Below are 27,546 nucleotides of genomic sequence, written 5' to 3'. Positions count from 1 at the left end.
TGCCATGACCCCGTTCTCTTCTGTCTAGAAAACTCTGTCAGGCAGGAGGCTGCTGGTAAGAACAGGAGTGGATGACTATCGTGGGTGCTGCTTAGTGTGGACGCTGCACGCTGGAGGTGGCTGCTTGCATCCTTCCCACCACAGGGAATTCCTGGCTGCCAGGACACTCCCTGGAACTGAGCCTGTGCGTCCCCGTGACCCCTGGGATCTAGGCATTAGTTCGAGAGATTGATGAAAGCATAAAATAGCCCATCAAGTTGCCTCTACCTGCCCTGTGTAAAATCCTCCACGTTTCCCAGGGACCACTGCTTCTGTCTCTACTCTAGTGGGATGGCAGGACTCTCCTGTCTTTCTCTACCTGGGCCACAAAAGCCTCTTTCCTTCCTTGAAGCCACCTCCAAGGGCCCCCAAGCCTTGTAGTCTTTGTGATTGCGATTCCTCTTCTGAAAGGTCTTCCCTACTACCCCTGGATAATTTACCCTTCTCTTCTGCTTTGGGTCACTAGTCCCCCTCCACGCCCCACCTAGGTGTTTCCCTTCCAAACACAAGCATCTAGAATGATCTTGTCACAGTATTGGTTTCTTGTCTGTCTCCCCGTGACAGTATAAATTCCTAAGCGAGTCACTCTGTACCCTGGGCCTCCGTGAGCCTTAGAGTCCCTGGGAGACAGAGATTGGTGGTAGAATCTGACCTAGGGCTCCCTACACTGCTGGAGTCTGAGAAGAGGGAGGTCAAAAGCCCCTGAGGGTGATGCATTTTTTTAGACCACTTTTCTCAAGTGCGCTGTAACCTGTCAGCCAGGAAAGGCTGGTAGGAAGGTAGGTAGGAGCAACTGATGTGAGAACCACTTCCGTCCACACGGCAAAGCCCGCCCCCTCCCCGCCCCAAAGCTGGTGTAAAAGGGAAAAAGCACAGACTCTTGGGTTTCTCGTCTTTGAATTCTTTATTGTGTAGGAAGGGATGCACACAGCACAGCGGTATGGGCAGACCACGAGCACAGTTCAACAGGAGGAACACGTACTGAGCACTTGACACTAATGCTTTCTACCAAAGGGCGTTGGCGAGCAGGTTTAGAGAGCTGCCGGGGGAGCGTGCTTACAAAACGATAACACAGAGTAGCAGGGTTGCAGCAGAGCATAGAGGTCACAGCCACTGCCAAGCCACTGCCATGCGAGGACGGGGACCCAGTATGGGTGCCCTGACTTTTAAAGAGAAATTCTTATTCTATGTGGAATCTCCCAACTAATAATTTTGGCACCTAATGGAATAAAATATAGAAAAAATACCACGGGGCCTAATGGCCCACAGAGCCAGAGGGCTGGGGATGGTGGTGGTGGGCCTGTCTGTGACATCTGAAGCCACCTACCCCTTCCTGAGGTCATTTCATTTGACTGTGTCAGTACCCTGTGAGAATGGACCTCACTCTCTACCGATGAGGAAGTTGGGACTCATGAAAAAGGGGGGCAAATCAAGGCCTAAGAGACATGGGTTTCCGTACCAGGGAATTCCATCTGCTGTCCGGTGGGCAACTCTGGGCGGGAAGGAACCTCAGATGGAATGGTTGTTGCAGCAAAGATACTGCTGTTTACGGACCCTCCATATGTACAAGAACCTGACTCATACAAGAAAATCGGGCTGAGGGAAGGGGCTGTTGTCAAGGTATCTGGGGTTCCAGGCCAGCAGAAAGATATGTGGGCCATGAGACACAGACAGCAAAGGGCTGCAGCGGGGTAGGAATATTGCTACTTCCAGGCCGGCTCACGTAACGTATCGGATGGTTAGGCTGTCTCTAGCTCGCCACGTCACCTAATCTTCAAGTTAGGAGTCGGTACTTGCAATACCTCCCACCATACAGATAAGAAAACTGAGACACAGGACATGCAAAGGTCACAGTGGGGAACTGAACCCTGGCACTCTGAAATCTGAATTCAGGCTTGACCCCTCCCCATAGTCTCTGAGGCTCCGGCATCACTGGGATGGGAACCCATGCCACCTGCCGGTACCTACGAATGGGGAAATTCTAAAAGAAACGCTAACTCCATGAAATAGTGTCTGTAGGGCTGTCCTCTGTCATTGGATCAGGGAAGCCCCGCAAAGACAGGATGTGGCTGTTTCCTTTGCTGTTCCTTCCTTGCTCACAGTTGGGCCCTCACTGAGCTGTGTTACTGTTCTGGGACTGCTTTTCATTTCTGTCCTCCACGGTTACAGCAGCAATTGCTGCTACAGACAGAAAACCATAAGAGGGAAATGCCTGTCGTAAACCTGAAACCCGGATGTGTTGTCTGAAACTGAAGTCATCGCACCCCCGACAGGCACATGACGTGTGGCCAGGGCACGTGAAGAAGGGATTTGTAGCTACAACTGAGCTTAAATTTAGGTCTGTGCAGTTACAGTGAGCTAGTAACCACCGTCTGTGGATGGCTCAACCGCAGAAGCCAAGATGAGAAGCTGGGGTGGCTATCTCCGGCTCTGGGGTTCCATGCCTGGGTCTACTCTTTGTCTCTGAGGTGGCAAGCCCAAGAGGAAAGGAGACGATGCTTAGCTCATTCCTGTTGCTGCCTTGGGGACAGAAAGGGCTCCCAAGGGAGAAAAAGAGTGGGCAATATTTTGTGGTGTGTGTGTGTGTTCTAGTTTAACACCAAATCAGATTAAAACACTGCGCGATTTTTCAACATTTCTCTATTTCTGGGCTTTATTTCTGAGCTGTTTTGAGTTGGAACCCAGGTCCTATAACCTATGGGTTGAGAGGCGTCTACACTACCCTTGTCCAAGGTTCGGGGAGGAAAGCCAGGATATCTTGTCCTTCGCCACCTACGGACTTGTGCTTCCTCTAGGCTTTTGGTCCCAGAAGCTTGCTTCTGAGCTCTGAAACCACCTCTGTGAGGTCAAAGGGCAGAGGCATGGAAGGGTCATCCTTCTCCCAGTAGGGCCGGCAGTCTGGCTTCTGATTGGCTGGTAAGTTCCGGACGATTCGGGACTGGCACCTAGGAGAGGAAGAGCAGCAATTAATCCACTGGAGGGAAAGCCCGGAAGTTCCAGACTTCTGGGAAAGTGGAGAATGAAACTGGCAAATGTTCCAACAGCAGCTGTCGAAGGTGATGGGGACGGTGAAGTGGGAGGAGGCGCTCACACGGCAGAGAGCACACATTTCTGAGGAGAACCTGTTCCGCTCGGGGCTGGGGCTTCAGGTTTCTCCAATTCCCACATCTGCATTATCTCCAGTGGTTTCGGAGAAGCCAATCACTAGGGAAATTGAGTTACTCTGCCTTTAAAATGGTGAATTATTTTTTCATTATCTCAACAGTTATTTAAAGTGTGTGATTAAGCCATTATCAGATTTAAATGTTTGTGGGATTTCGATGTATTACTAGATTACTGGGAAAGATTAAATTGAATTTACTGCATTAAAACGTCCAAGAATAGATTAAACAATATTACAGGCCAGGATTGACTTTGGAGATCCTGGAGATTTACAGGTGTCCCGGCTTGCTGGGCTCAGAAGAAAAGGCACTCCAAGGAGAAAGAGGTTTATAAGGATATATGCAGATAGAGGTTAATATCCTTTCCGCTGATGAATAGGTGGGGAAACTTCCACCAAATTAAATTAAGAGGCCTGCAAGAGTTAGTCCCCAAGGAAAACACTTAAATCACCGTTTTTATTAAATGGATTATTCATCAATAGTGGAGAAATTAATTATCATATGCAGCTAAACTGTAGCCTGGTAGGAAGACGTTGGAGTGCCATCCTCGCATCTCGGAGGCACTACCCTCTCCGGGAGTTGAGCTCATTTAAAATTGGGTTTGGCAAATGCTTTGGTTTCCGTTCTAGTTATCTGAAAAATGAGGGTCATAGGAAAAAACCTGGGTGTAGTAAGTAATGAATGATTTCTTACAGGCAGAGCACATGCGCCAAACCTGTGTTTGCAACAGCTGTGTAGGTGCCCCTACCTCTGCCCTCCCGTCGCTGTCAGCCAGAATGGCCACACCCACTCCCAGTCATAGGAATGGGTAAGCCCCTCATGGGAAGACATTTCTTCTCTGGGGGATTATTAATGGGGAGGGGATTCCCAGGGGAAAGCATACTTCAACTTTACACCTATTTTCGCACGTGGTTAATTGCCATACCGGCATCCTATGCACTCAATCCGTCGTACATTACACGTAACATTCCAATATATCTTCTGCTCTCCGCATCCGACCCTGATAATAGCGTCTGTTAACACGTACTAAGTACTATTATGTAGCACATCACTTCATAAATAATAAGATTAGCTGACCTCGGGGGCCCCAACAAGAGTAATGTGTTTAAATGTTCTCATTATTTATTTAAAACAAGAATTAAAGTAACAGAAGCAGCCCCTGACAATCCTCTTAGCATAAATATTCAACTGTTTGTGCTGATAAGCACACGCGGCGTGGAGGGGCAGAGGGCACGCTCGGCAGCCTACTTCATAGTGGGTGCTGGAGCCCACGCTGCTGGCTGTCGCCCTTCTCGGGGTGCGTCCCTGCAATCCCTGCGACAGTCTCTAAATCACTCGAAAGAGGCGAGGGGGAAATTAATATTCAAGGGAAGCTGCGACTAATTACAAAAGGACCCGGGAAAGCTTTTTAAATTGTGCTTTCTCTCGACCCTGGAATCGCGGAGTGATGCTCAATTTACTGGGTAGGGAAAGTTATTCCAAATTGAGCATTTCAATCTCACAGTGGATAAATTATCCATGCACATATTATCCCGCTTGGCAGATTAAAGGGCTGTGAGAAGTGTTGATCCACCTAGAATATCATAAGGTTTCTAAAAAGTCAATAGAGATGCTTTCTCAGCTGCCAAGTGGTTTTGCCTCCTCACTGTGAGAAAGTACTAGAAATATTCAGACCCATGGCAGAGCTGTGGGCATGCTGGCCTGCTCCTCCGCAAGCTGTTCTTGGCCACTGTTGTCACCAAGGAGGGCTATTGAGGGATCTACCTGGCTTCATAAAGATTCCTGGCAGGCTTGGAGATTTTGTGTGTGTGTGTGTGTGTGTGTGTGTGTGTGTGTGTGTGCTGAATTTCTCAGGGACCCAATTCAGCTATATTAAGATTGCTGTAAAATTCTTCTCTCAATGGCCGGTACTCCTTGCTAATCTCCAAGTGCCAGTGAGAGGGACAAGCAGGATTCCGTATTTGAGAAGGGACTCCTGCCCTCTCCGGCTACACAGTCTGATTCGGTGGTACACCAAATTGTGGAAGGGGACATGAAGGGACTGAGAATGACCTAGAGGCCTGAGCCCTTTCAGCTGCTATTTTTATGTCTTGTTCAAATCACCCCTGTCTGCTGGGGTCTCAGTGTCCTTAGATGGCAGCATCAAGGGTCGTGGTGTATTCTCTGGAGATGCGGAGGGACCCATCATTTGGGAAGTTCTTTATCCTATGGAGCTGTGAGTTCTTGTCTATGGTGATGATGAGACTGAGAATAATGACAACGGCCCAGTAGTTCCTGCTCTCTATGCAACGTTTTCAGTTACTCAGCCAACCAATGGAAAATTCTAGAGATAATTTGTAAGTTTTGAATTGTGCACGATTCTGAGCAGGGTGATAGGATCCTGTGTCCCACCCAGGATGTGAGTCACCTGCGTCTCTCATAACCTTTTAAGTGCATGGTATAAGCTGCTTGGTCCGTGTCACCATGACCCAGAGTCACAGAGAGCAGACGATGCTCTCGACACCATGTCAGACGGTCAGCAGTGCCCGAGGCCGCGTCAAAGGCACCCGTGTCATTGTCACCCATCTCAGCTCACCTCCTCCTCGTGGGCACCTCACAGCACTGCCCTGGGGGTGAGTGGAGCGCGCGGTATTTGGGGGACAACTAAATTCATCTAATTCTATTGCAGCACACTGTTGAAATGGTTCTGTTTTATTAGTTACTGGTGCCCATCTTTTCCTGTGCTATCTTTAAATTAAACTTTATCTAGGCATGTGTGCCCAGGAAAACTTATTATTATTATCAACCATTATTTCAAGCATGCCTGAGGAATCAGAGGAAATATTCCCTACAAGCAAGCTGGTGTCTGTTTGTGTGTGTGTGTGTGTTTTGCAGTAATAACATTCTGACTCACGTGTTTGATGTGATTAACTGAGGTAGTGTTTGGAATACTGCCCAGCACACAGTAACTATTAAATATCACCACTATCATTACTTTCACCACGAGTGCCAGTGACAGCTGAGAGATGCCGCCAGAGTCCTAGCTGTTGCTGAGTGGCTCTCTCCCCCTTCCAAAGTCCCTTGGTGCAGGCCTCTGAACTGGTTCTCTGGGGGCAGCTCAGCAGCCCTAGCATAGTTCTTTCTGATTTGAATCACACAGCCTGTGGCTCAATCGTGTCACAAGCAACATCCTGAGGCATGAGGCTTAACCAGAGAAGCAACTTTCAGTAGCAGGCTACAGTGCGCAGACTCAGTAGGACCAGCGGCTTCCAACTCACACTAAGGAAGGAGTGGTGGCTGCTTCATGTGGACTTGCCACTTACTGGAAACCATGCTGGGTTGTTTCTTAGCATGAATCCTACAGTTCCTTGAACGAGAGAGGGGTCCTGAGTGTCCTAAGGGCCCCTGTGTTTTAGCAGTGCCAAGCGTGGCGGTGCGGTGGGCACAGCCTACTCCTCGGCAAGGGGAACAGCTCGAGAGGCACACGATACAATCTGGAGAAAACAGACGCAACCCGAGATGGGAGGCAGGAGCTGAGGGACAATACTTTTTTCTCTCCGGATCTGTGCAACCCTGACCTTCCAAGGTCGTTTCGCTTCCCTGCCACGAGAGGCAGGGTTCTAAACTGTACCATCAGATGGAGAAGGCTCACCTGAGCTAGGTCTCTGTCGACTGCATTCTCTCAAGCTCTACTGCCTGAGGTAGGTTCTTCTGTTACTTGCAACCCAAAGAACCTGATGACACTAGCCACTCTTCCCACCTCAGCTACTTCCCACATTTTACAGGACCCACTGCCATGGTCTCACCGAGTGCCCATGCTACTGCTGGTACTGTGCAGCGTGCACACAGACTGTGTTTGAACTTAGGAACTTGGGGCTTTTGCTAGGAAATAAGCCTGTTTTCACAGCCAGAACCTGATGATCTTTTCAGAACATTAAGATCCTACCCAACTTAGTGGCCTTCCCAGTTCTTACCCGTCCCTAGCTCTACCTAACTTAATGTCCTTCTCAGCTCTTACTGTCCTTAGCCACCCAGTATGAAGGTCACAGCTTCCCCTCCCGACATTCATTCTCATCTCCTAAGGGGAAAACTCTATTTTTGGATGCTTCTGGAGTTGGCAAGTAAACCTGGATTTACTTAGAAAACTCTTGAAACCCTTAAAAGGGAGCCAAACAAAACAGAACAGAACAAACCCAAACCAAACCAAACTCAAGGCTAGAAGCTCTTCATCCCTCTCGTTCCCATTCACCTGGCTTCCATTCCAACAGCTCAATGGACCATCCTCAAAGGTCTTTGCTGCTGAGGAAAGGCTCTCTCTGAATGACTTAGTGAGAACACAGGGAGCCGGCTGGCCCAGAGGTCCTGCAGCCTCCACCCTGAGGTGTAACTCACTGATTTCCCCCAGGGCTTCCCTTACATCTGGGTGATCAAGATGGCAGCTACATTAGTGAACATTGGCCGCCATGCTAAAATTAACCACTTTAGCTAAAGTGTGTGTTAATTATGGGTATGCAAGCAGTCAATAAAGGTTAATGCAAAAGTCAAAGGATAAATTTCTTCCCTCAGCGCGTCACTTCACAGACTAAATGACTAACATTATACTTTGTGTTTTTAATCAATAGGTTTTACAGTAATGTGCTGGCCATTGATTTTAAGAAAACACATATGGTTCTCTCTTGTCCCTAAATTTTGCAACAAATAAAGAAGGACAGGTAACACTCTCCGGAAAATGACAAAGTTTCAGGACAAACAGTTTCTGCTAAGAGACTCGTGAGGACGGACAAACTAAACACACACACACACACACACTTCATGGAGAGTCATCAAGCGCAGGCCAAGAAGAGACAAGAGAAATGAACCAGTAACTGCGAGTTCTTTTCTGGGGAAGAGAAAGCAGACTGAGGAAAATAACCACAATCTTTTATTTAAAAGTCTAACACCCAGGTGTGCTTCCCATGACCCCTTCAGGAAGCTGGGGGAGGTGGTAGGAGCTGGCATCTAGATCCCTATTTGAATGATGCCTGCCTTATCCCAGGTTAAGACAGGGTGGGCCCAGCCCCTGCACAGAAGCTGGCTGCCCTTTGCATTATATCCTAGCTTTATCGTGGATTTCCATTGGGATCAAAATGGGTCCTGTCCATCAAGTATTTAGCTATTCTTGCCAAAGTGACATATTTGGGAGATTTCACAACACTTGTGGGGTGGAGGGTGGGGACAAACATTTTTTTTTCCTTATTTCTAGGACTCTAGCTATATAGCAAATGACTGAACAATCTTCCTTTTCATCCTCAGGCTTTGAAGTTCTCTGCGTTATCTGCAGAAATAAATGATAACTGTTTATCCTTCTTCAGGTGCGTAAGCCCTCTCTCGTTATAGCCTCTGGGTGACCTTGAGAAAATATCCCAAGCTCTCAGGTTTCTCAGCTGTTACATGAAGTGCATGGTCCTCTGCTCTGCTGGGCTCCGTGGAGATGAGATCAAGTCATGCATATGAGGCCCTCCAAAGTAGGCAAAGTACACAGACCCGCAATCGTGCCAACACACCCACCTCCTACGGGGCACACATCCTCGCTTTAAAATGAAGCTGATAATGCAGCGTTATCCAGGAAGGCTCTTAGCACTTGGGAATAAAATGGTAGTAATTTGATGCTTCTAAAAGCAAGACTAGTTTAAACTAGTAACACCATCAGAAAATCTCTAATGACTAATGAAGTGTGTTTTTTAAGTAAGAATTTCCCCCTGGGATTTTCACCTACAGTGAGGGGAGGGTCTAGCTAAAGTTAGTTGGGAGACTGCGTTAGGCTCTCACTCACATCCAAATACATTCTCTCAAACAATATATACCAGTCTCAAGGTTTATGAAGCCTTGAGAAAAAAACGCTGAGGCGATCCATGCTAACCCACAAAGCCAGGGAGCCTGGAGCAGCCCAGGAGAGCAGGAAATAATGGACCGAAAAGACCATGGCTTTCAAGGAGTTGGAGATCAGTGTGGCCACCCCAAATCCCTGCCCCACTCAGCCTCTCTGGAGAAGTCGGTGCATCTGCCACACACAGTGATGCAGCGTTTCCTATCTAGCACGGCTGCCCAGTCCTTGCCTCCTGCACAATTTAAGGAGTTTATCCATGTTGTTTGCCTTAAAACCACTATTTAAAACCTAACCTCAGGCTATTTCGTTGTACTGGTTCTCACAGCTTCATTGGGCTTTGTTTCGATTTATTTCTTTGGGAGAAGGTGAGCAGGCAGGGAGATACAAACAGTCCCAGTCCTAGGCTGGCATGGTACTGGCATGCCTAAGATTTCAGCATGGAGGAGAAAAAGCAGGAGGACTGTGAGTTCAAAGCCAGTCTGAGTTACTGAGACTCTCTTTCTGTGTATATATACACACATATATACATATACACACACATACATATTTACATACACGCATATACACAAACTTAGCCTTGCACTCCAGCCCCTCACTGTGGATTTTTGTTACCGTTTAATTGTAACATTCTAGAAAATGGTACCAGTGAGGAGCTGCCTTATTTTTGAGTTACCAGGATGATCTGCTTTGCAAAGGTGATCTCATCGATTAGCGGTCCAGCTTTGGACAACTAAGTTTACCTACTGCAGAAGCAGTTCCTAGCTGGGTTTCGGCGCGGGGCACCTCCACACTCCCTGTGAAAGGCTCTTCTCCCGCCGCCTTCATGTCACATTGCTGCTCTCAGCTCGGTCAAGTCAGTGCGCACCAGAGGGAGGGAACCCAGGCTTCGCCCACAGGCCATCTTCCTTTCTTCCAGCTCAACATACCTTCTTGGTAGGCAGCATTTTTCAAACACTGACCCTTGAATCCGGGTTTAAATCATAGTTGTATATAGATCTTTCTTTGTGTCTCACCCCGTGGGAAGAAAGACTCTAATAAACAAAAGGTTGTATGGACTCTTTCAAAAGGTCCTAAATATCAAATATACCCCAGACACTTTGAATACCAAGTTGATGCCACCAAAGCCAACTAGTCATCACCCAAGAGATGACAGGGTTACTCAGCACAGACAGCCGGCTGTCTGGATCTTGGTCGAATACCCTGTGTGGATGGAATGCTGACTGCACCGTTCTGTTGGCTGGGCCAAGGAAGCAGCTGGGAAGAGCCAGTTGCTGGGACTGGATTGTGTTCTCCACACCTCGAGACTAAAAGGCATTTCCTGTATAAGTTGCTTTCAGAGCTCTCAACTCTTTCCTTCAGAATGTAGATGACCCATAATACCATTCCTACATCACTCAAAAACTACAAATGCCATGCTTTGGATATGGAGCATATACCCAAAAGTTTGTGTGTTGAAGGCTTGATTCCAGAGGTACAGTGTTGGGGAAGTAAGTGATTGAATCATGAGGGTCCTGGTCCAATCGATGGATTAATCTACAGGTGGATTCCCAACTGAATGGCTCAATGGCTCTCTGGAGGTGTGCCACCGAAGGCTATATCTTGTCCCTCGCCCCTTGCTCTGTTGCGCAGTTTCCTGTCTGTTATGAAGTGAGCAGTCTGTTATATCATGTTCTTGCTGCCATGATGTCTACCTGCCTTACTACTGGCCTGATGAGCCAGGGCCAACCAACCCCAGGTTGAAACTTCTGAAACCATGAGCCAAAATGATCTTCCCTACTGTAAGTTGTTTATCAGAGAATGCACATCTAGGTTTTTGTTTTATTTTTTAAAAGACAAAGAGAAATGAGGTTCCCAGCTCTGGAATTCTAAGAAGAGATTTCCTTTGCTAAGGGCTTCTGGTCTTCCAGGCTCTGGGAACCAGGGAAGAGGTTCTACCAGAGAGAGAATGGTGCTCACAGTGTGGCTAGGGCAGGAGGTAGAGAGATGCAGATAGAAGATGTTAAGTCAGGGACACTTTCTAGTCACAATATGTCCCAAAGGCATCTCTCCACTTTTTGCAGGAGCCTAGGAGTGCCACACCCTCCTTCTATTGCTAGTGTGGACTGCCTCAGTCAGAGCTCTGCGTGCCCCCCCCCCCCCAGTCTAGGTGACTGTACTACAGACCCTCACAGCAAACCCTTACTCCTGTGGCTCTGAAAATGGCCCTTCGGGATTTGCTGGGGGCTTTGTCGCCATGGGAGAAGTATATGAGTTATTCTAGATTGTGCCACTGCTCCTTCAGTGACAACTTTTACACCAAAGAAACAGCAAAAATGCTTCTGAAAACACAAAGGCCACCAGTAATGCACACTGCATGCAGACACTCTGCACATGTTCTATGTAATGCACACTGCGTGCAGACACTCTGCACATGGTCTATGTAATGCACACACATGTTCTATGTAATGCACACTGAGTACAGACACTCTGCACATGTTCTATGTAAGCGCCCTGTCCCTAGAAGAACTGAACCAACCCAAGCTCTTAGGACTGAACACAGGGTAGAGTCTGGCTCTGTCTCACTCAGAACCTCGAGCTCTTTGTACTATTCAAAACAACAGAGAAAGAAAGAATCCCTTGAGGGGTGGGGGCTGACTAAAAGGAGTTTCCTGAGGGCATAAGCCCCAAATCAGACTCTCCAGGGGAGGGCTCGGAGAACCTTACTTTTATAAGTGACTTTTAGCAGCGGGCCATTCAGGACAAAGCTGCACCTTGTAAACTTGCCCAAAGGACCATAGTGATGCTGAGGCAGGGCTGTAGTGGGGGACATAGGCTGTCTTTGTGACCACGCGGAACTAACAATGAATTCATCTTTATTGCAGAGGAAACCAGAGAAAGCATGTAGGTACGCAATTGGGCCTGGCAAGCAGACGACTGGTGACCTTCCAGGGTTCGGAGCACCCAGCAGGTCTCCCAAGGTGTGCTGGCAGGCTCATGGAACCACTTAATACGTGAGGCTGCTTGGCCCACCTCTCGGGTGTAAATCCGGGAGGCAGAAGGTTGAGAATAATTTTATCCCAGGTTCATTTGTCGGCTGTCAGTTGCATAATGATGGTGATGAATGGGCTACCTTGACAGCAGAACATTTAGGAGCTGCTGACCTCTGGTCTCTGGTCACATGATAGGGTCACCTGAAACCTGCATGACTTCTACCTGCTCAAGGGTAACAATATAAAGGTCAAACGGGTTGGCGGTTCTATGTATCAAGTCTGAGGCAACTTGGTTGGAAGCTTTAAGAGAGGCCGGGTTGGGTTCCCCGGCATACAAAGCTATGGACGCACTGCAGAAATGTGCTTGACAAAAGATATACAATTTCAAAGGAGGCTAGAGTAGCTTGCCTTGCAAGGGAATAGAATGAACTCATTATTTTTAAAGGGCAACAATGAAAACAAACACTTTGGAAGAAAATATATTCTGCCAGTGACTCAGCCATTGGGAGGGAAAGCACACGGGCATATGACTTAATGAGTGTTAGTAATGCCGTACCTGCGCCGTGGCATAAGGTCCAATTGGATGCAATTACTGGAACAAAATCCCCACTGGGTATGATCAAGCCTTGCTTTCAGCCATAAAATACGGTCTCTCCACTGTCTCTGTCAGCACAACACCCCACAAAGGGCTATGATTGACAAAAGATAACCCTTTCAATTTCATGACTTCCCTGTTGCTTGAAACCTAACTCAAGTTTGCATGGGATAGTCTCAAACTTCAGAAAGATTCTAGAATAACTTAGGACCAGAAATTCAAGCCAGTGTGGTTTTTAATAACATTTCAAAAAAAAAAAAACCCATTTTGTCCTGCAAATCTCAGGATTTGCAAATCTTTGGAAATCTTAAGATTGTTCAAATGTTTGGGAAAATTCCATTTACTCAGAATCAGATAATAGGTGTCACATGGATAATAAACATAGTCAAAAAAAATAAAAGCAAGAGAACCAATGCCATTGATTTTCCAAACCTAGAAATTACATAACCTGGGCAAGAAGCAGATGTCACAGAGAAAAATCTGATTTATCCAGAGGGTCTGGGTCTTACAAAGGCTGTTTGCCCGCAGAGTCAAAGACAGACAGATACTGGGGCGTAATCCATTCATGCTCTGGAGAGATAAGCCAAGCCAAGGACAATGGCTGACTGAATCCAAGGCCAGATGTTCTGGCTTAGGGATGAGCACTGGAGCTGTGAAGTCTATGACCCCGTATGCTCACCTGTCAGTCTGTCTTCACAGTGCTGCTGGGTTTAGAAATACTTCTAAGTAGCCTGCTTAATGGGGGTTTGGAGGCTGAGAAACACCCACTGAAGTCCATTTAAACCCCATTTGGAACTTGAGGCCCAAGAGTGTCTTAGAGGTCCATGGTACTTGCCGTAGGGAGCTCTGGATCATGGAACACCAGTGCTGAGCAACAGTGTACGTTCAGATCCCGGAGAAGATAGGGCGGGCACAAGAGATGTCTGCTCACTAAGGGCACACCAAATTTCCGATGTAGGTTCATGCTTTGCACAGACTTAACAGGTAAGTAAAAGTTAAAAATTCTGCTGTGCGTGGTGGTGAGTATCTGTAATCTCAGAACGTGGGGGGAGAGAGGGAAGAAGGAGTAAGAGTTTGAGGCTAGCCTGTGCTACAAAGCCAACATTCTCAGCATGGTCCAGAAGACCCTTGTCCATTTCCTGTCTATTTGTCCCCAGTGCTCTGGTTTTCCATTGGTCTGCTGTGCACTTGGCTCCATACACACTGGCTTGTTTTTCCTTTAGCAGGCCAAGAACATGCGCAGGGGATTAGTGAGCTGTTCCGTCTACCCAGAACTCCTCTCTCTGCGGTCTATGCTGCTAACCTGCCCTCTCGCCCTCTGAGATACTGCTTAGAGATTCTGAAGAAAGCTTCCTGGCTGTTTTACTCACTGTTCTATTCTCCGGACCTAGATAGAGTACACTTTGACACACGAAGACCTGGGGACACACTAATGACTGAAAACACCTCTGCCTGCACTGCTTAGATGAAATCAATCTCCCCATTGTATAACCCTAACAATAGCAATGGAGGGTACCTGGCACACCGAATGGGGTGATATTAATAATGTCATTACTACCTGTGGACAAGGAGGATACTGTGGCGGGGAGGACATGGGTCTGAGAATCTAGGACTTTGTTCTGCCACTTGGTTATCCTGTGACCTCAGTTAAAACCTGATTCTGACCACCCTGGCTCAACTATACGATGAGGGGTTGGATAAGACAACCCTCAAGAACCTCCCCGATGCTGAGCAAAGACCCACACACACTACCACGCACGCTTCTTAAGCGTAGGACACAGAGGTCATATCTCATCCTTGGACACAAGCAACTGGGGGGCTTGTTCCAGGTCACAAGGCCAGTGTGTCGCAAAAACCAGAACTTAGGTCATTGCTTTGCCCAGGAATTTCCTTTCTTGGTAGTACCAGAAGGACCACCAGATACTGTCATTGTGACTTAAAAACTGCATTTGCAGGCAGGTTCTGGTTCCCTCGGACATAACAGATGTGCACGGGACACTTCCCTGTGCCACTAGTCAGCGTCTACAGGCTCTCAGCCATCATTTCATTTGCAGGCTGCAGAGAATTACTCCTTTGCAGGGACCTCTGTGGTTGCTAGTGTGGCCTTTAGGAAGAAGAGGAGCCCAAAGCACAGCATGATTGAACTCAGCGTTCCTTTACGGCCTCTGCATCCATGCCCGCCCTGACTGCTCTCCATGATAGAGAGTGGCAGGGAAGTGTAAGCCCAAGTTGGTTTTGGTTGGGATGTTTTACTGCAGCAGTAGAAGCAACTAGAACAAGCAGCAAACTAGACAAGGGTGCAAGTTTTGTAGACCCTTCATTCGGCTGCTAGTAAGAAGGCCTAGGACCTGTGGTGGTTAAGGAGGATGGATGCTCATCTTTGCTTTACATTCAAGAAGCCCAGGGGTGCAGGTCCCAGGAAGACAGTCCGCAGATTTACAGGAACCTGCTGCTCCTCCTATGCTCTGCTCTGACATTCACAGATGACTGTCTTTCTTGAGGGCACCTGTGGTCTAGTATGTTCTAGCCACCGTACTGGAGTCCCAGGCAGCGAGGAGAAAGGGAGAGGATGAACTATGCCCCCCTTCCTCTTTCTCAGAAGGCCAGCCTGCAGGGAGGCTGGAAAGTGGCTGCCTTGTCCCTTTCTTTCCCATTAAAACTGGGGTTCTATATTAAGGCAGAAGAAATGAGTGAATGAGGAGGAGAAATCAGGAATTTCAGCTCTAGTCTGTCAAACGCTCTGTGGCGAGCTATAGAGGTATATGAGGAAAAGAGCAGATGGACATGGGAGAGACATTGGCAGAGAGGAAGCGACATCACCATGGCTGAAGAAGTGTGAGGAGGGGGCTGAAGATGTAGTCAGTGAAGCCTGGGGTCTCAGGCCTCTGTGGAGACTGGATTGTTCCTAAGTGCGGGCTGAACCGCTGGAGAGCTTTGCATGGGAGGTCTTCATCCCAGGGCTTTGTAGAAAACTTCCATGAGAGGAAACGACTGCTCGACCCCACACAGAACTGGTGAAACTTCCAGAGCATCTTCCTGGAGTCTCACGGCTCCCAGCTGCTCTAGGGCTGAGAGGGAGGGCAGGCTCGGAGCCTTATTGCGCCAACAGTGTTCATGAATTGTCCCTTTGCACCAGAACGTAAGCGACAGGCCAAAGCCTGTGATCCTGAATCCACCCAAGGTGTCCCTGCCCCAGAACTCAGCTCACATCTGTTTGTAGTGGTGATGCTTTGATTTTCTTTGTTGTAGATTCAGGCTGAGAAAGAGGCCCAGCCTTATATGTCCAAGCCAGCTTCAGAATCAGAGCTGGGCTGGTTTGAAAATGACTTGGATTGCAAGGTGGTTTTTACAAAGAGAGACCAGACTGAATTCTAGGATCCCCATGTGCTTCTGGGAAAGAAGAAACCCCTAAAACTTTGGGGAGAAAGGAAACTACCAGAGAGATGGCCCTAGGTGGGTACTGGGGTCCTTAAGCCTTTGGCTAACTGGGCACATTGCCTGTTATCTATCTTGGCTCCAGAAAGAGAAAGGCAGGGGATTCAAGGCATTAGATATTTCTTCTAGTCTCTGGTGGACGGTAAGGCTAGGACATGTTTTTCTGGGCCCTGGAGCTTAGGCCTGTGGTTCTCTTACTATCGGGGGTAATCTCATTCTCCCAGGACCAGCATTTGCTTGCTTGTGAGGTGACCTTGAGGAGGGCACTTAAGAGGCATTGTCTCATCTGTCAAACGGAGACAGCACGGAGACCTGGAGTCACAACTGGTAAATACTGAAGACTTGACCAGTATTGGTCACCTCATCTCATAGCCCCTGGCTCCGGGAAGAAGGCTTTGTTCCCACACGACAAATGAGCAGGGCCATGTCCTTGCCATGATGCCTGGTAGTGATGAGGGGGTGAGGTTGATGACAGGGGCTCTTTGCAGACACCCAGAGGCCCTCACCGTGGAGCCCAGGCACTTTCTCATTTGCCCAAATGCAGAAGGTCACAGGGAATCAAAGGATGACATCTGCTGGAGCAGCATGCCATTAGAGAGGAGTCGGGGGACGGGACGCCCATTACAAGCTACCTCCCAGCTTCTGAAAATGGGCGATTAACGGGGAAGCTCTGCTTCTTCCCAAGCAGAGCAGGAGACGGGCAGCTGGGAATGGCCAGGGCTGGGCGGTGAGGCGGGCCGGCACAGTGAGCCCTGATTAGCCGCTGTGACCTCCTGCCCTGAGCCTGGCCTGTTGGGGAGCCAGGCTTCTCTGCAGACTGCTAAGTTGCAATTTATTCTTTTTGGAAGAACGCTCTGCAGTTGAGAGCACCTGGGAGTTCGCCCAGCCGGCCTCGCCGAGGCCCATTATGCAGCCTCTGCTGGCTCGCTGATTTCAATTGCTCTTTCTATGAGCCGACTGCCTCAAAGATGCCTCGTGCCCAGGGGTGCCTGTCAGTAAGTTCCAAGGCCAGGCTTTGGACATGCCACCAGCAAGTGGTCTTGCCTGTGAAGCATACATGAAGAGAAGACAGGAAGGCAGTCTTTCCAAAATGGCCTTCAAGCAATGCCACAAACTGTACTGTTGGTTCATTTTATTTTTTCCCCCAACTGTGTGGAGAAAAAAGAACGGTATTTTAAAATGCAATGGCTAGAAGCGGGTTGTACTGCTTCCTGCGTGAGTTCTCTCCAGGGTGGAAAAAGAAGGTGACTGCCTGGGCAGTGGTGCCAAGGCCTGGCCACATGACTGGCCTTTCGGGAGAGATTTGTTCGGAAGAGCAGCAGATACACAGGGCGCAAGATTTAATTGGTTCTAAGTTGGTCTCCTGGAAGCGTCTGGGAACTATGGTCACTAACTCTTTTAAAATGATTTATAAAGTTCGTTTCTAGGAGAGAGGTCTTTGGGCAGCAGACCTGTGAATTATTTCTCCACTGTGGGCAGAGTGAGGACGAAGATCAGCTCCGGTGCAAAGAGGGATCCCACCACACTCTCCCTGGAAAGGAGGGACTCCTCATTTTTCAGTGAGGGGATTTCTGACAGCCATGCCTCTGTTTCCCAACTTTGAATTTGATAGATAGAATCTCTGTCCTGAGGGGGCTGATCTCATCTGCCACTTCCTTGGCTTAAAGAGAAGCTAACAGACTGGCTGGTGACAAAGTTGGAGACCAGCATTCCCTGGCCCTCCCTATTCTGTTATGTCCTCTGAGCGTCTCTCTGTGCCAGGGGGCTGTGTCAGTGGCTCCCACTGATTCTGGGACAGTGAGCACTCCACCTTACAGACGGGAACACGGAGAGGGCATGCAGCTTGCCGAAGCCAGTAGAGCTTGTACTCCAGAGCCCACCCTGCAAACCATTACCCTCCAGTGTTACTGAGTCACCCCGAAGTTCTAAATCTAGTGACACAGAGACAGTGCAGGAAGACCACACTGTCCCTCTCCAGTCCATCTGTTTCCCACGGTGGCTACCTTCTGTACCTCTTATATGCGGGACTGCTGTTTCTTGATCGATCGACTGTGGGTTGGTGTACTACAGTCTTCAGACGTGGGTACCACACTCTTCTCTCTTAATTCACACACGTGTGGATGGTGTCTATGGTAACTAGTTCTTTTAAGAACCGGTGACAGGAGAGGGGACACTAATTCTCACACAGATGGTGATTTCTGCTTTTGTATCCTTAGGAGTCTAGAGCTGCCTTTGAAGACTAGATACCCTGATAGAGAGACCATAGCGAGACAACCTTCCTAAAAAGCCAAGAAGGAAGTTGGGCAATCCCAGAGCCATGGCCGAAGCAGCTCTGGGTCCCAGCCGATACCAGAGTGCTGTGTGACCAGCTGAGACCTGGTCCACCAACAGAAGGCCAGAGTCTCAGGTAAGAAATAACGAACTGTGGCTCTCTGAAGTCATGGGGTTGAGTTGAGCTGTTACGGTGGGGAGCTGGTGGAGCGGTTCTTCAGTCATGGCATTTGCTGTCTTTGTAACTTCAGATGATATGCTTACACTACTTCCCCTGGGCCTCTCTGTCGGGCGGCTCTGCTGGCTGGGAGTGTGGGGAGGGAGACCCACGGAAGTCCTCCCCTCAGTTACTCCTCTCTGGAAATGTCCTTGTAGTCTCACACAGAGGCAGGTCTCTTAGTTGAGTCCAGATCTCCTCAAGCTGACAATCAAGATTAACTTGATTAATTATATTAATTAAATTAATAAAAAGATCAATTATAGTTCTCTGATACACAAAAGCTTATAATTCTGGTGAAGTCCAATTCATTTGTATTTTTTTTCCTCCACTAATTTTTTATAGGTTTTTTTTTTGGGGGGGGGGAAGTGTGCACATGCGTGTGTATGTGCCTTGCTACACAGTCCAGGTTGTCCTTAAACTTGAGACTCTCTTGCGTCCTGAATACAGGTTGCAGGAGAGCACCACCACGCCCAACAGTTTCTGCCCCACGCAGCTCAGTCTGCAGTGAGGACTGAGTGACTGCTGCTCCTAGTGCTTCCCTTCCCATGCTCGGGCTGTTCTCTTTGCTCACTGCGCTGGTCTCAAGCCAGTCACCGGCCTTTGCGAGAGCCAAAGCTCGGCTGTGCTGTAAACCCAGGCTGGAGACGTTGCCTGGAACTAGAAGTAACCGCTGTAAACTGTTTCTTCATTCTAAAATCTCGGATTTGAACTCACGTGGGCTGGACGCTTTTATTCTCTAGTACCATGAACGCACAGGATCTGGCTGTGTGGATGCCTGTCTCTTCGACTAAGCCAGAGGAGCAGGGGCATCTCAGTGCCTCTCCCACCACATCTAAGACTTCTGTCTAAGGAATGATATCTAAGACCTTGAACGAAAAGCTGCACCTGGGATTTGATTCTTCAAACTCCTGACAAGAGGCTGCTGGAGGTGTAGCTATGCTGTGCCTATTCTGATTGGCAAGCCATCCTTCCGACAGCCACCGTCACCTCTCTAGAATGTAGGTACTGGCAGATAAGGAGAGTGAGGACCCTGCCGCCTCAGGCGGAGCACTCCCAGTGTGCAGTCACAGCTCAGGGGACACAGTCCAGTGCATGTAACTATTCATGAAACAAGAACTCTGCAATGATGAGGGCTCCTCTGACAGCACAGTGTTCTGTTTCCCATGCTGAGGACATTTCATTCACGGCCATGTTTGGAATACCTATTTATTTGTGGGTACTAGAATACGAAGTATCTCATGACTATAGCTTAGTAATGGAGTCTGGGTAAGGTTCTGAGTTCAGCCTCCAAGCCTTCTAAGGGGAAACACTATTTTAAACTACAAGGGTTGTGCAGACATCTTTGACACTGCATCTGTACTGATCAGCATGCCAGTTGGATAATCTTACCAAAAGGTCTCACCTCCAAACACTTACTAATACTTTCCAGAATTGGAAAACCGAGAAACCAGATTCCACTGCTGAGAGAGCAGGATTAATCGCAGAATACCCGCGGAATGGACACCCGGGCAAATGACGAAGATGGATGTGCTTTGCCATAGAAAGATTTCCAAATATAAGACAATTGTTAATTAAAAAATAATAAAACAACAACTGTGACATTGATTTCGCCAGCAAAGAAACCACTTACGTTTGCCTATGGGTCCACGTGCATTTACAGAAGCACAGAGTAACATCTGGGGGGCAAAGGGCCTGTGGGGGTGAGCTGTGGTCAAAGAGAACTCTGTTCTTACCTAGAGAGCTTACGTTTTTACAAAGGGAATGTGTTTGCATATTATACCTGAGTAAGAGGGAGGTTTGAACAGCTGTAAGGAAACGGCTGCTCCTCAGCTGGGGCGGCTCGGAGGTGATCAAGGTCATGATGCCTTCGGTCCCCATTCCCTCACTCTCAGACCCAATTCTGGAAACCTAGTGATGACTAAATTCCTGGTCTGGACGGGTCAGCTATGTAAACCAGGTCTTTTGCATCGTATGGGAGGTTTACCCACACAGTATTCTTCACGGGTTTAACAAAGACAGGCTCCTTGGAGGACTGGAGGGGAGAGTTCCTCTACGAGTTCACCGCGTGTCTCTAAGCTTCTGGGGACGAGACCAAGGCTCGGCACGAGGAAAGCTAGGAAGCAGTAGAGAGAAAGGACCGGTTCCTGATCCTGACCGCTGAGCCAGACTTCTCTCTCCTCTGCATGCCTGTTAAGGAAACTTGTCAAAGCAAAGCTGGCAAGTGGGAACCGATGCTTGTTCTACCAAAGGCTCTGCGGAATGGCTTCGGACGGCCCTGTTTGTTTTCTGAGTGAACCACACCAATTGCCTCTTCTTGTCCTCAGTGAAGCCCCTGGCATGCTTTTGGGCCCCTCTGGGCACACATGCTCAAACAGTGTCTGGCCGTGGAGGCCCAAGTTTCCTCGTGTCCAAAGGACAAGGGCAAGATCTGGGGCTCTCCTTCCATACTCAGCCTGCAGCACCCCACACAGCAAAGTGGGGATATTCTTAGATGCTCCCCCCCAAAGGCAAGTTCAGCTCTCTCAGCCGACTCTGCCTTGCCCTTTCCTAAGTGGCCTCCTCTAAGATGCCGAGGGGCTTGGGGCTACAAGCCTTACTCCCTGCAGTTCACGACCCCTCCCTCCAAGTCTTTGCTTTTAGGCACCTTGGTTGCTAAAGGCATTTAACTCTAATTCCATTTGACTTCAATTGTGTCCAAATTACTGTAAAAGGGAAGAAGACAACAAGCTGTAAATATGAGGAGAGACAGAAAATCATTGAGAATCCTGCCTTTATGAATATTTGATGAGGAGAGGTTAGATCCATAGCTGGTAAATTATAAGAAATTATGTCCGTCATGTGACTCTGTCAGCAGAGGTTAATACAAATGGGTTGGGACTTAGTTGGGATGACAATGCAGATTAAAAAGGATTTGTCCTGTCTCCACTGTACCTCGTTTTTCTTCTATGATTGGTGGAACAGAGTTGGTCATTAGGACCGCGGCAACAAAGCACTTGCCTTGTTTTCTTAGTTCGTCACTACATTTTCACAATAAATTCTTCATCTCTGCTAATCGTGCCCTTAGTGGTGTGGTTGCTGTGGGCAGGATCCAATGATGAACTCTTTTGATCCTTCCACGGCCCGGCCTTGGAGCCTGCTGATGAGAGGCACACGGGACAGCGCGCCTGCATTTCTCTGCAGCTGGATGCGTGGATCTGCAGGTTCATTTAGTGTAAGCAGAAAAAAAAAAAGGTTATTCTGCTCAAATAACAGCTCCAGCCAAGTGTGAAATGGTATATAATTGTGTTATAGGATCCGGCCCGGGTTAAAGGGCTTCTTGGAGCTTCCATTATGAACCTCATTTCTCAGGTATTTATGATTTGTTTTCAAATTTTAAAAAATCTGAATTAGGTTTGCTGTGTTCTGTCTGGAGGATTATTGTTGTTGTTGTTATTTGGCAAGGGGGATGAAAGCGGCTATCCTGGATCACCTGTACCAAGACGGAAAACGTTACCTGATGTGCAGTGCAGTGAGCCAAGTGGTGGTGGGGCACCCACAGCTGGCAGTACAGGTGTGCCAGTGAGTATGCAAGGGCATCTTGGTGCTCTCAACAAGGCTGGGGAGCCTGGAGAAGGGGTGGTGGTGAGAAGCCAGCTCCTGGACAAAGGCGAGTAGGGCCAGTGAGGTGCTCAGCCGGTAAAGTCACTTGCCACCCAGCCTGTTGATCTAATTTCCATCCCTGGCCCCGCAGAGTTGAAGGAGAGAACTGACCACCACAGATGCTCCTTGCATAGGCACCTATCCTCACATCCTACCCTACTGAATAAATAAATAAATCTCATAAATAAAAATTTGAAAGATTTAAAGAGAGACACAGGTGGGTGCTTCTGTCTTCCTGTATCACCTGCCACTGGCCACCAGTGCCTGCGTGCCATCGCCGAGCTCCTCACAGGAAACATCCCACTGGCCCATGGCCAGCTTTTCTCTGCTCTCTTCACGCCACTCCCATCACAAGGAGCGGTGATGGCCAAGCATGTTTAAAGTCTGGGAACTGCCAAGGAGACAGGCAAATGTAATTTTTCCAGCAAGCGCAAGCAAATGAAGGAAAACCCCAGAGAAAGGAGGGTGAGAGCTCACGACAGAAAGGTGAATTAATAAAGTCTAGGCATGCCAGCATACCCAGGATCCCCGGTACTTCTCCAAATCCAAACTAAAGCTGTGAACGACGGCTAGGCGAGCCGGGAGAACACTGTTGGGAAACGGGTTAGGAGTGGCAGCGGAAGGAGTGATTGGACTTGTCATGCTGCAGCAGTCGGGAGGAGAAGCATCACGCAGCAAGGACCACCTGAAGTTCTCCCAACAGAGATGTGTGCCCTGCCTACCCTTTCAGCCACCGCAAAGTAGGAAATTTAACACGCCAGGAAGCCCACTGGATTACCAAATCGACTAATCAATAGCATTGACAATATTTCTGCCTAAAAGCATAGCGGGGGCAGCAAGCAAGTCACTACGGCAGACCGGCTATTTGCCAATACATTACCTTAGGCCTTTGACTTCTGCCAAGGGCCCAGGGGGGCACCTTACTTTTCTTCCCAAGGCTTGGGATTTTCTGCCTAAGTGATTTCTCCCTGCTTGAGTTGAGACAACAGCATCTTTCCCCAAGAATTGGTACAGGGAACATAAGCAAATCACACAAGCCCAGTCTCCCAGGGCTCCGAAGCAGCATGTGGCCCACACCATTACCCTGTCTCAGCAAACGCTGCCCCCACTCTGTAAATCTCAGCCGTGTGTATGTGTGTAACATCACTACACTCAACGGGATACAAATGGCTTCTTCGTGTATCTGGATTGCTCCTGAGACTTGAGCCACCTGAAGAGTCTGTCCCCTTGGTGTGACCTACACCTGGTGGTTCTGAAAAGACATTTTGGCCATTCTCCATTCACCGAATTTAATGCTCCAGAAAGCAACAAGGTTTTATCACCGAGAATGATGCTAACTCATAGAGACAAGGAGAATACACTGTCCATGTCCCCGGCTTTAAAGAACCTTTGGGGCCATGCAAAGGGCAACTCATCAGCTCCACACCACGTGTGCTCCCCAGAATCTGCCCACCTCTCCAGATCGCCTCTTTGGGCCCAGCAATCTGGACACTGATGAGCCCAAATGCCAGGATGAACCCCATCTCTGTACGAGAAGAGATCTGTGAGAACCCGCTACAGATTGGTTACCTCATTTAATCTCACTCAACTGGCTGCATAATCACTCGAATTTAATGATGAAGCTGATGCTCAGGGAAGTTAAGTAACACATCCAAGGGCACAGCACAAGGAAAGAATGAGACTAGAAGACAGGCTGGCCCATAGGCCCCCGACTCTCCGTGGCACTCAGTGATGAAAGCTGTTGCTTGCCAAATGCAACTCAGGCAGGTGGACAGACAAACTGCCAACCCAGGACCCTTCAGGAAGTGGGAAAGCAGGACGGCCAGGCTAATAACACACTGGAGGAGCAAGTCCCATGGTATTTGCTTCCTTCTCCCATGAGCTCTCCAAAGGGGCGGGTACAGAAGGAGAAATGGGTGGAGAGGCTTCTCATTTGGGATTGGATCTGCCGCAGGCCCTATCTGCACCAGTCCTTGGGTTCTCGAACCATGGCAGAGCCAAGATTTCTTGAACTGGCATATTATTGCAGTCTGCCTGGCTGTGCTGTAACTATTTCAAGGACTATTAAATTAAACCCTGGAGACAGTTCCCCTTAAGATAAAGAGCATGCTTTTTATTGTGTCATCAAAGGAGACCAGAAAACCTGAGGCTTTCAGCTTTAAAGACAACATAATGAGATCAGAGATTTCGCTTGCAAAGAAATTAACTTTCGGTTAATTAATGAAAGTAACCTTAAACAGCGGGCATGTTGCCAACAACCAGGACACTGTAATAAAAAGGGGGGAAGGGAGATAATGGGCTGCTTTCAAGGGGCTGGGGCTCAGCAGCCCAGAAAAGAAATCTGATGAGGATGCTGCTTGTAAATTTGATCTCAAATTCTTAAGATGAACAAATAATAGCCTTATCTGTAATAAAGTCGGCTACAAACGCTTTCTTTTCCCCCATAATTTTCTGTTCAATTTAGATAGAAGATTTAATTAGATGTTGGTGAAACACCAGTTATTTAATAAAACCCTTAATAAAAATCTAATCTGTGGTACATAGAAAGCACTGTAACATAATCACAATTTAAAAATACATTTTAGGGTATTTACTTTTAACAATTAAGAAAATATATGCACGTGACACACTCTATTTTCCCATCAAGGCAAAAGCTGAGAAAGGCAAACCCAATACTAATGAACAAGCCCCGCACTACAGGCCTCTTCCTCTTCCCAGGAAGTTTGGTTTTAAAGGATTTCTTACATTAATTGCAGCCCAAAGGGGGCCTTGCACCTGAGTGGGAGGAATCAAGACGGATCCAGACTGTCTCACGAAGCTTTCAATTTACAGTTTGGTTACCGGAGATTTCTAAAATTGCCCAAGAAACAGCATGGCCTCTAACCCTGCTCCAGCTGCCACCGCATCATAGCGGGCCACCAGGCAGGCCATCAGCTGACACAGGGCTCCGAAATTCCCAACCAGGATGATCATGTCATGGAGCACGGTGACCCGTACCACAGCACTGAGCAATACTGGGGACATTCTGAATATGATCTCCATTTCCCAAAACCTTACCCAGACTGAGAATCCTGGACACAACCCCGAACATCATGGGCCCCAGGAACCCGTGTGAAGACTGGGTGGGGCTGGTTTCCACGTGGGATCATTCTAAGTTCCCAGCCTTAGGAGCAAGACTTAAGAGAAAACGGAATGAAAACTGAGGAACTGATAGTCCTCATCGTGCGGAGATACCGGAGGGAGATGGAAGTCTAGAAGGAGGGACACCATCCTCAGCTCTGCAAGTAGAGGCCACAAAGCCAGGTCCCTTTATTGCCTCTGTATTGTCCTCAAGATCCCGGGACTAAGTTACATGCAAGAGTCTGAGTGAAGCCGTTTCTCAGGTCTGCCGGGTGCTGGGGGCGGGGGATTTAAGGTAGAAGAACTAAGTTTCTCTGGGCTTATCTGCCGCCCCACTGACCCAGCAGCATGTCTAACAGGCCTGTGGAATCAACTCCCCATGCCCTTGGCCAGGGCCACGTGGCATCTCTGTTGGCAGATGACCTGGGAAGGTCACCGTTCAGCACATCTGGAGTCTGTGATCATCAGGTTTAATCATCAGTATGGGGTTCCAGTGACGTCCATTGTATATAAATTTAAATAATGGTCCCTCCCCCACGAATGAATGGAAGTCCACGGGCTTTGCCCATCTGTTCCATGAAGCTGTTCATCTGGAACTTCTGATTAGGCACCTCCTGCTATTCCTAAGAATGCCACCATCTTCTACAATTCACAGGGTTTGGGGGGTATTTGGTGATTTATAGTCTCTGTTATTTTGCTTCAAATCTGCCTATTCTTTGGCTAGGACACTGAGGCTTGACACAGACTGAATGTGGCACAGGCTGTTTAGACAGTCATGGGGCCACACAGCCATCTAATGGTGTGTCCTGACTGGGTGTTAGACTGTATTTCATTTCTGCCTGCCTTGACAAACGGCCCAGCCAGCCTCAGAAACCAAGCCCAGACTGAGCTGGAGGACAAGAGAAGCTGGGGCACACCAGGAGGATCGTGGGAAACAGACTGGGAAGACAAGGAAGGAAGACACAAATATCATCTCCGTGCCTCCTGAGGGGAGAGGGTGGCACCTGACCACGAGCCTCAGCCTCGGCTCACCCTCCAGTCTGTGTGACTGCTCCAGCCATATCCTCTCTCTCCCTTGTATAGGTTGGTTTCTGGTAGCCTTGCCATACCCCGAGGACAAGAGACACAGCCTTCCCTCTGTGTGTGTCTCTATGTCCACGTGTTTAGGTGTGAAGGCCAGAGGCGACGTCAGGTGGCTTCCTCAGTTTCCCTCAACATTACTTTTTGAGGTAGGTGTCTCACTGATTCTAGAGCTCCTTAGCTTGGCTGGGCCAACTGCCAATGAGCTTCAGGGATCTGCCTGTCTCTACCCTTCTAACCTCGGCTTGTTTGGTTTTTGTTGTTTTGTTTTTTATGAGACAGGGTCTTACTATGTAGCTCCGATTGGACTAGAACTCTCTTTGTAGACCAAACTGACCTTGAACTCACAGAGATCTGCCTGCCTCTGCTTCCCAAGTGCTGTCCCTGGCTTTTTATGCAAGTGCTGGGGACACAAATTCCGGTCTTTATCATGTGTGAAAGTACTTTATCCACTGAGCTATCTCTTCAGCCTCGAGGGGCACTTTTTTTTTTCTTTTTAAAACGAGTGCTAATGTGCTTACAGGGCTGGAAAGCAAGGATGCATGTATGTGTGTGTGTGTGAGCAGTTACCTCAACTCCTTCTTGCTCCGAGGCAGTTTCTGAAGGCTCCTTAAATATTAACATTATGATTGGGAGACAGGGACCCTGCTCTAGTGGTGTGTCTCACACAACATCCTGCTTGAACAGGATCCTTTGGCTCCTGTGAGGCCTCCAAGCACAGGCTGTACTCACAGAGGGATGTTGACTTTTGTGGTCTGTTAAGCAAGCAATGCCTAAGTCAAAGTCTACTCTTCCAGAAGCGGGGCATTAACTCAAGTGCTTCAGGCCAAACTGCACATAGGCCAGTCGCCTTTCCCATGAGCCTGGCAGAGCAAACGCTCCCTAACAGCACAACAGAAAGGACAAACTGTTGTGTTGAAATAAGTTACAGAACAGGTAGCAAAAATCACCTCTGGATCCCATTCATCTCTGTGCTGCCAAGGATGCTGCCAAGGCTCTGGGGTGGATGGATCCCTGGCCTAATAGTCAAGGTGATAGATAGGGTGTATGCCTCTTGGGGTGTAACTTAAAGGGTTCCCTACCCATTGGCAGATTTTGTCTCACTGGGTGAGACCCTGAGCTTTGAAGTCTCAAGAGAGGTTTCTCCTGGAGCCTTAGCAGCGTGGGGAACC

The 27,546-nt window shown here is 48.4% G+C and overlaps 1 protein-coding gene across 1 annotated transcript in view; it reads right to left on the bottom strand.

Annotated features, from left to right (window-relative positions):
* Positions 1 to 2,664: 2,664 nt before the first annotated feature.
* The window catches only part of Fto (FTO alpha-ketoglutarate dependent dioxygenase), a 332,887-nt gene continuing 308,005 nt past the window's right edge, over positions 2,665 to 27,546 (bottom strand). The window contains exon 9 of the mRNA XM_050143937.1: positions 2,665 to 2,984. Within this exon, the coding sequence (XP_049999894.1) occupies positions 2,831 to 2,984 (154 nt within the window). The 3' untranslated portion in view covers positions 2,665 to 2,830. The remainder of the gene's footprint in view (positions 2,985 to 27,546) is intronic.

The sequence above is a fragment of the Alexandromys fortis genome, unplaced genomic scaffold, assembly GCF_014885135.2.
Source record: "Alexandromys fortis isolate MF-2015 unplaced genomic scaffold, M_Fortis_MF-2015_v1.1 scaffold_1, whole genome shotgun sequence".
NCBI classification, from domain to species: domain Eukaryota; kingdom Metazoa; phylum Chordata; class Mammalia; order Rodentia; family Cricetidae; genus Alexandromys; species Alexandromys fortis.
The sequence above is the reverse complement of the archived record's forward strand: the minus strand, read 5'-3'. Positions and strand labels throughout refer to the sequence as shown.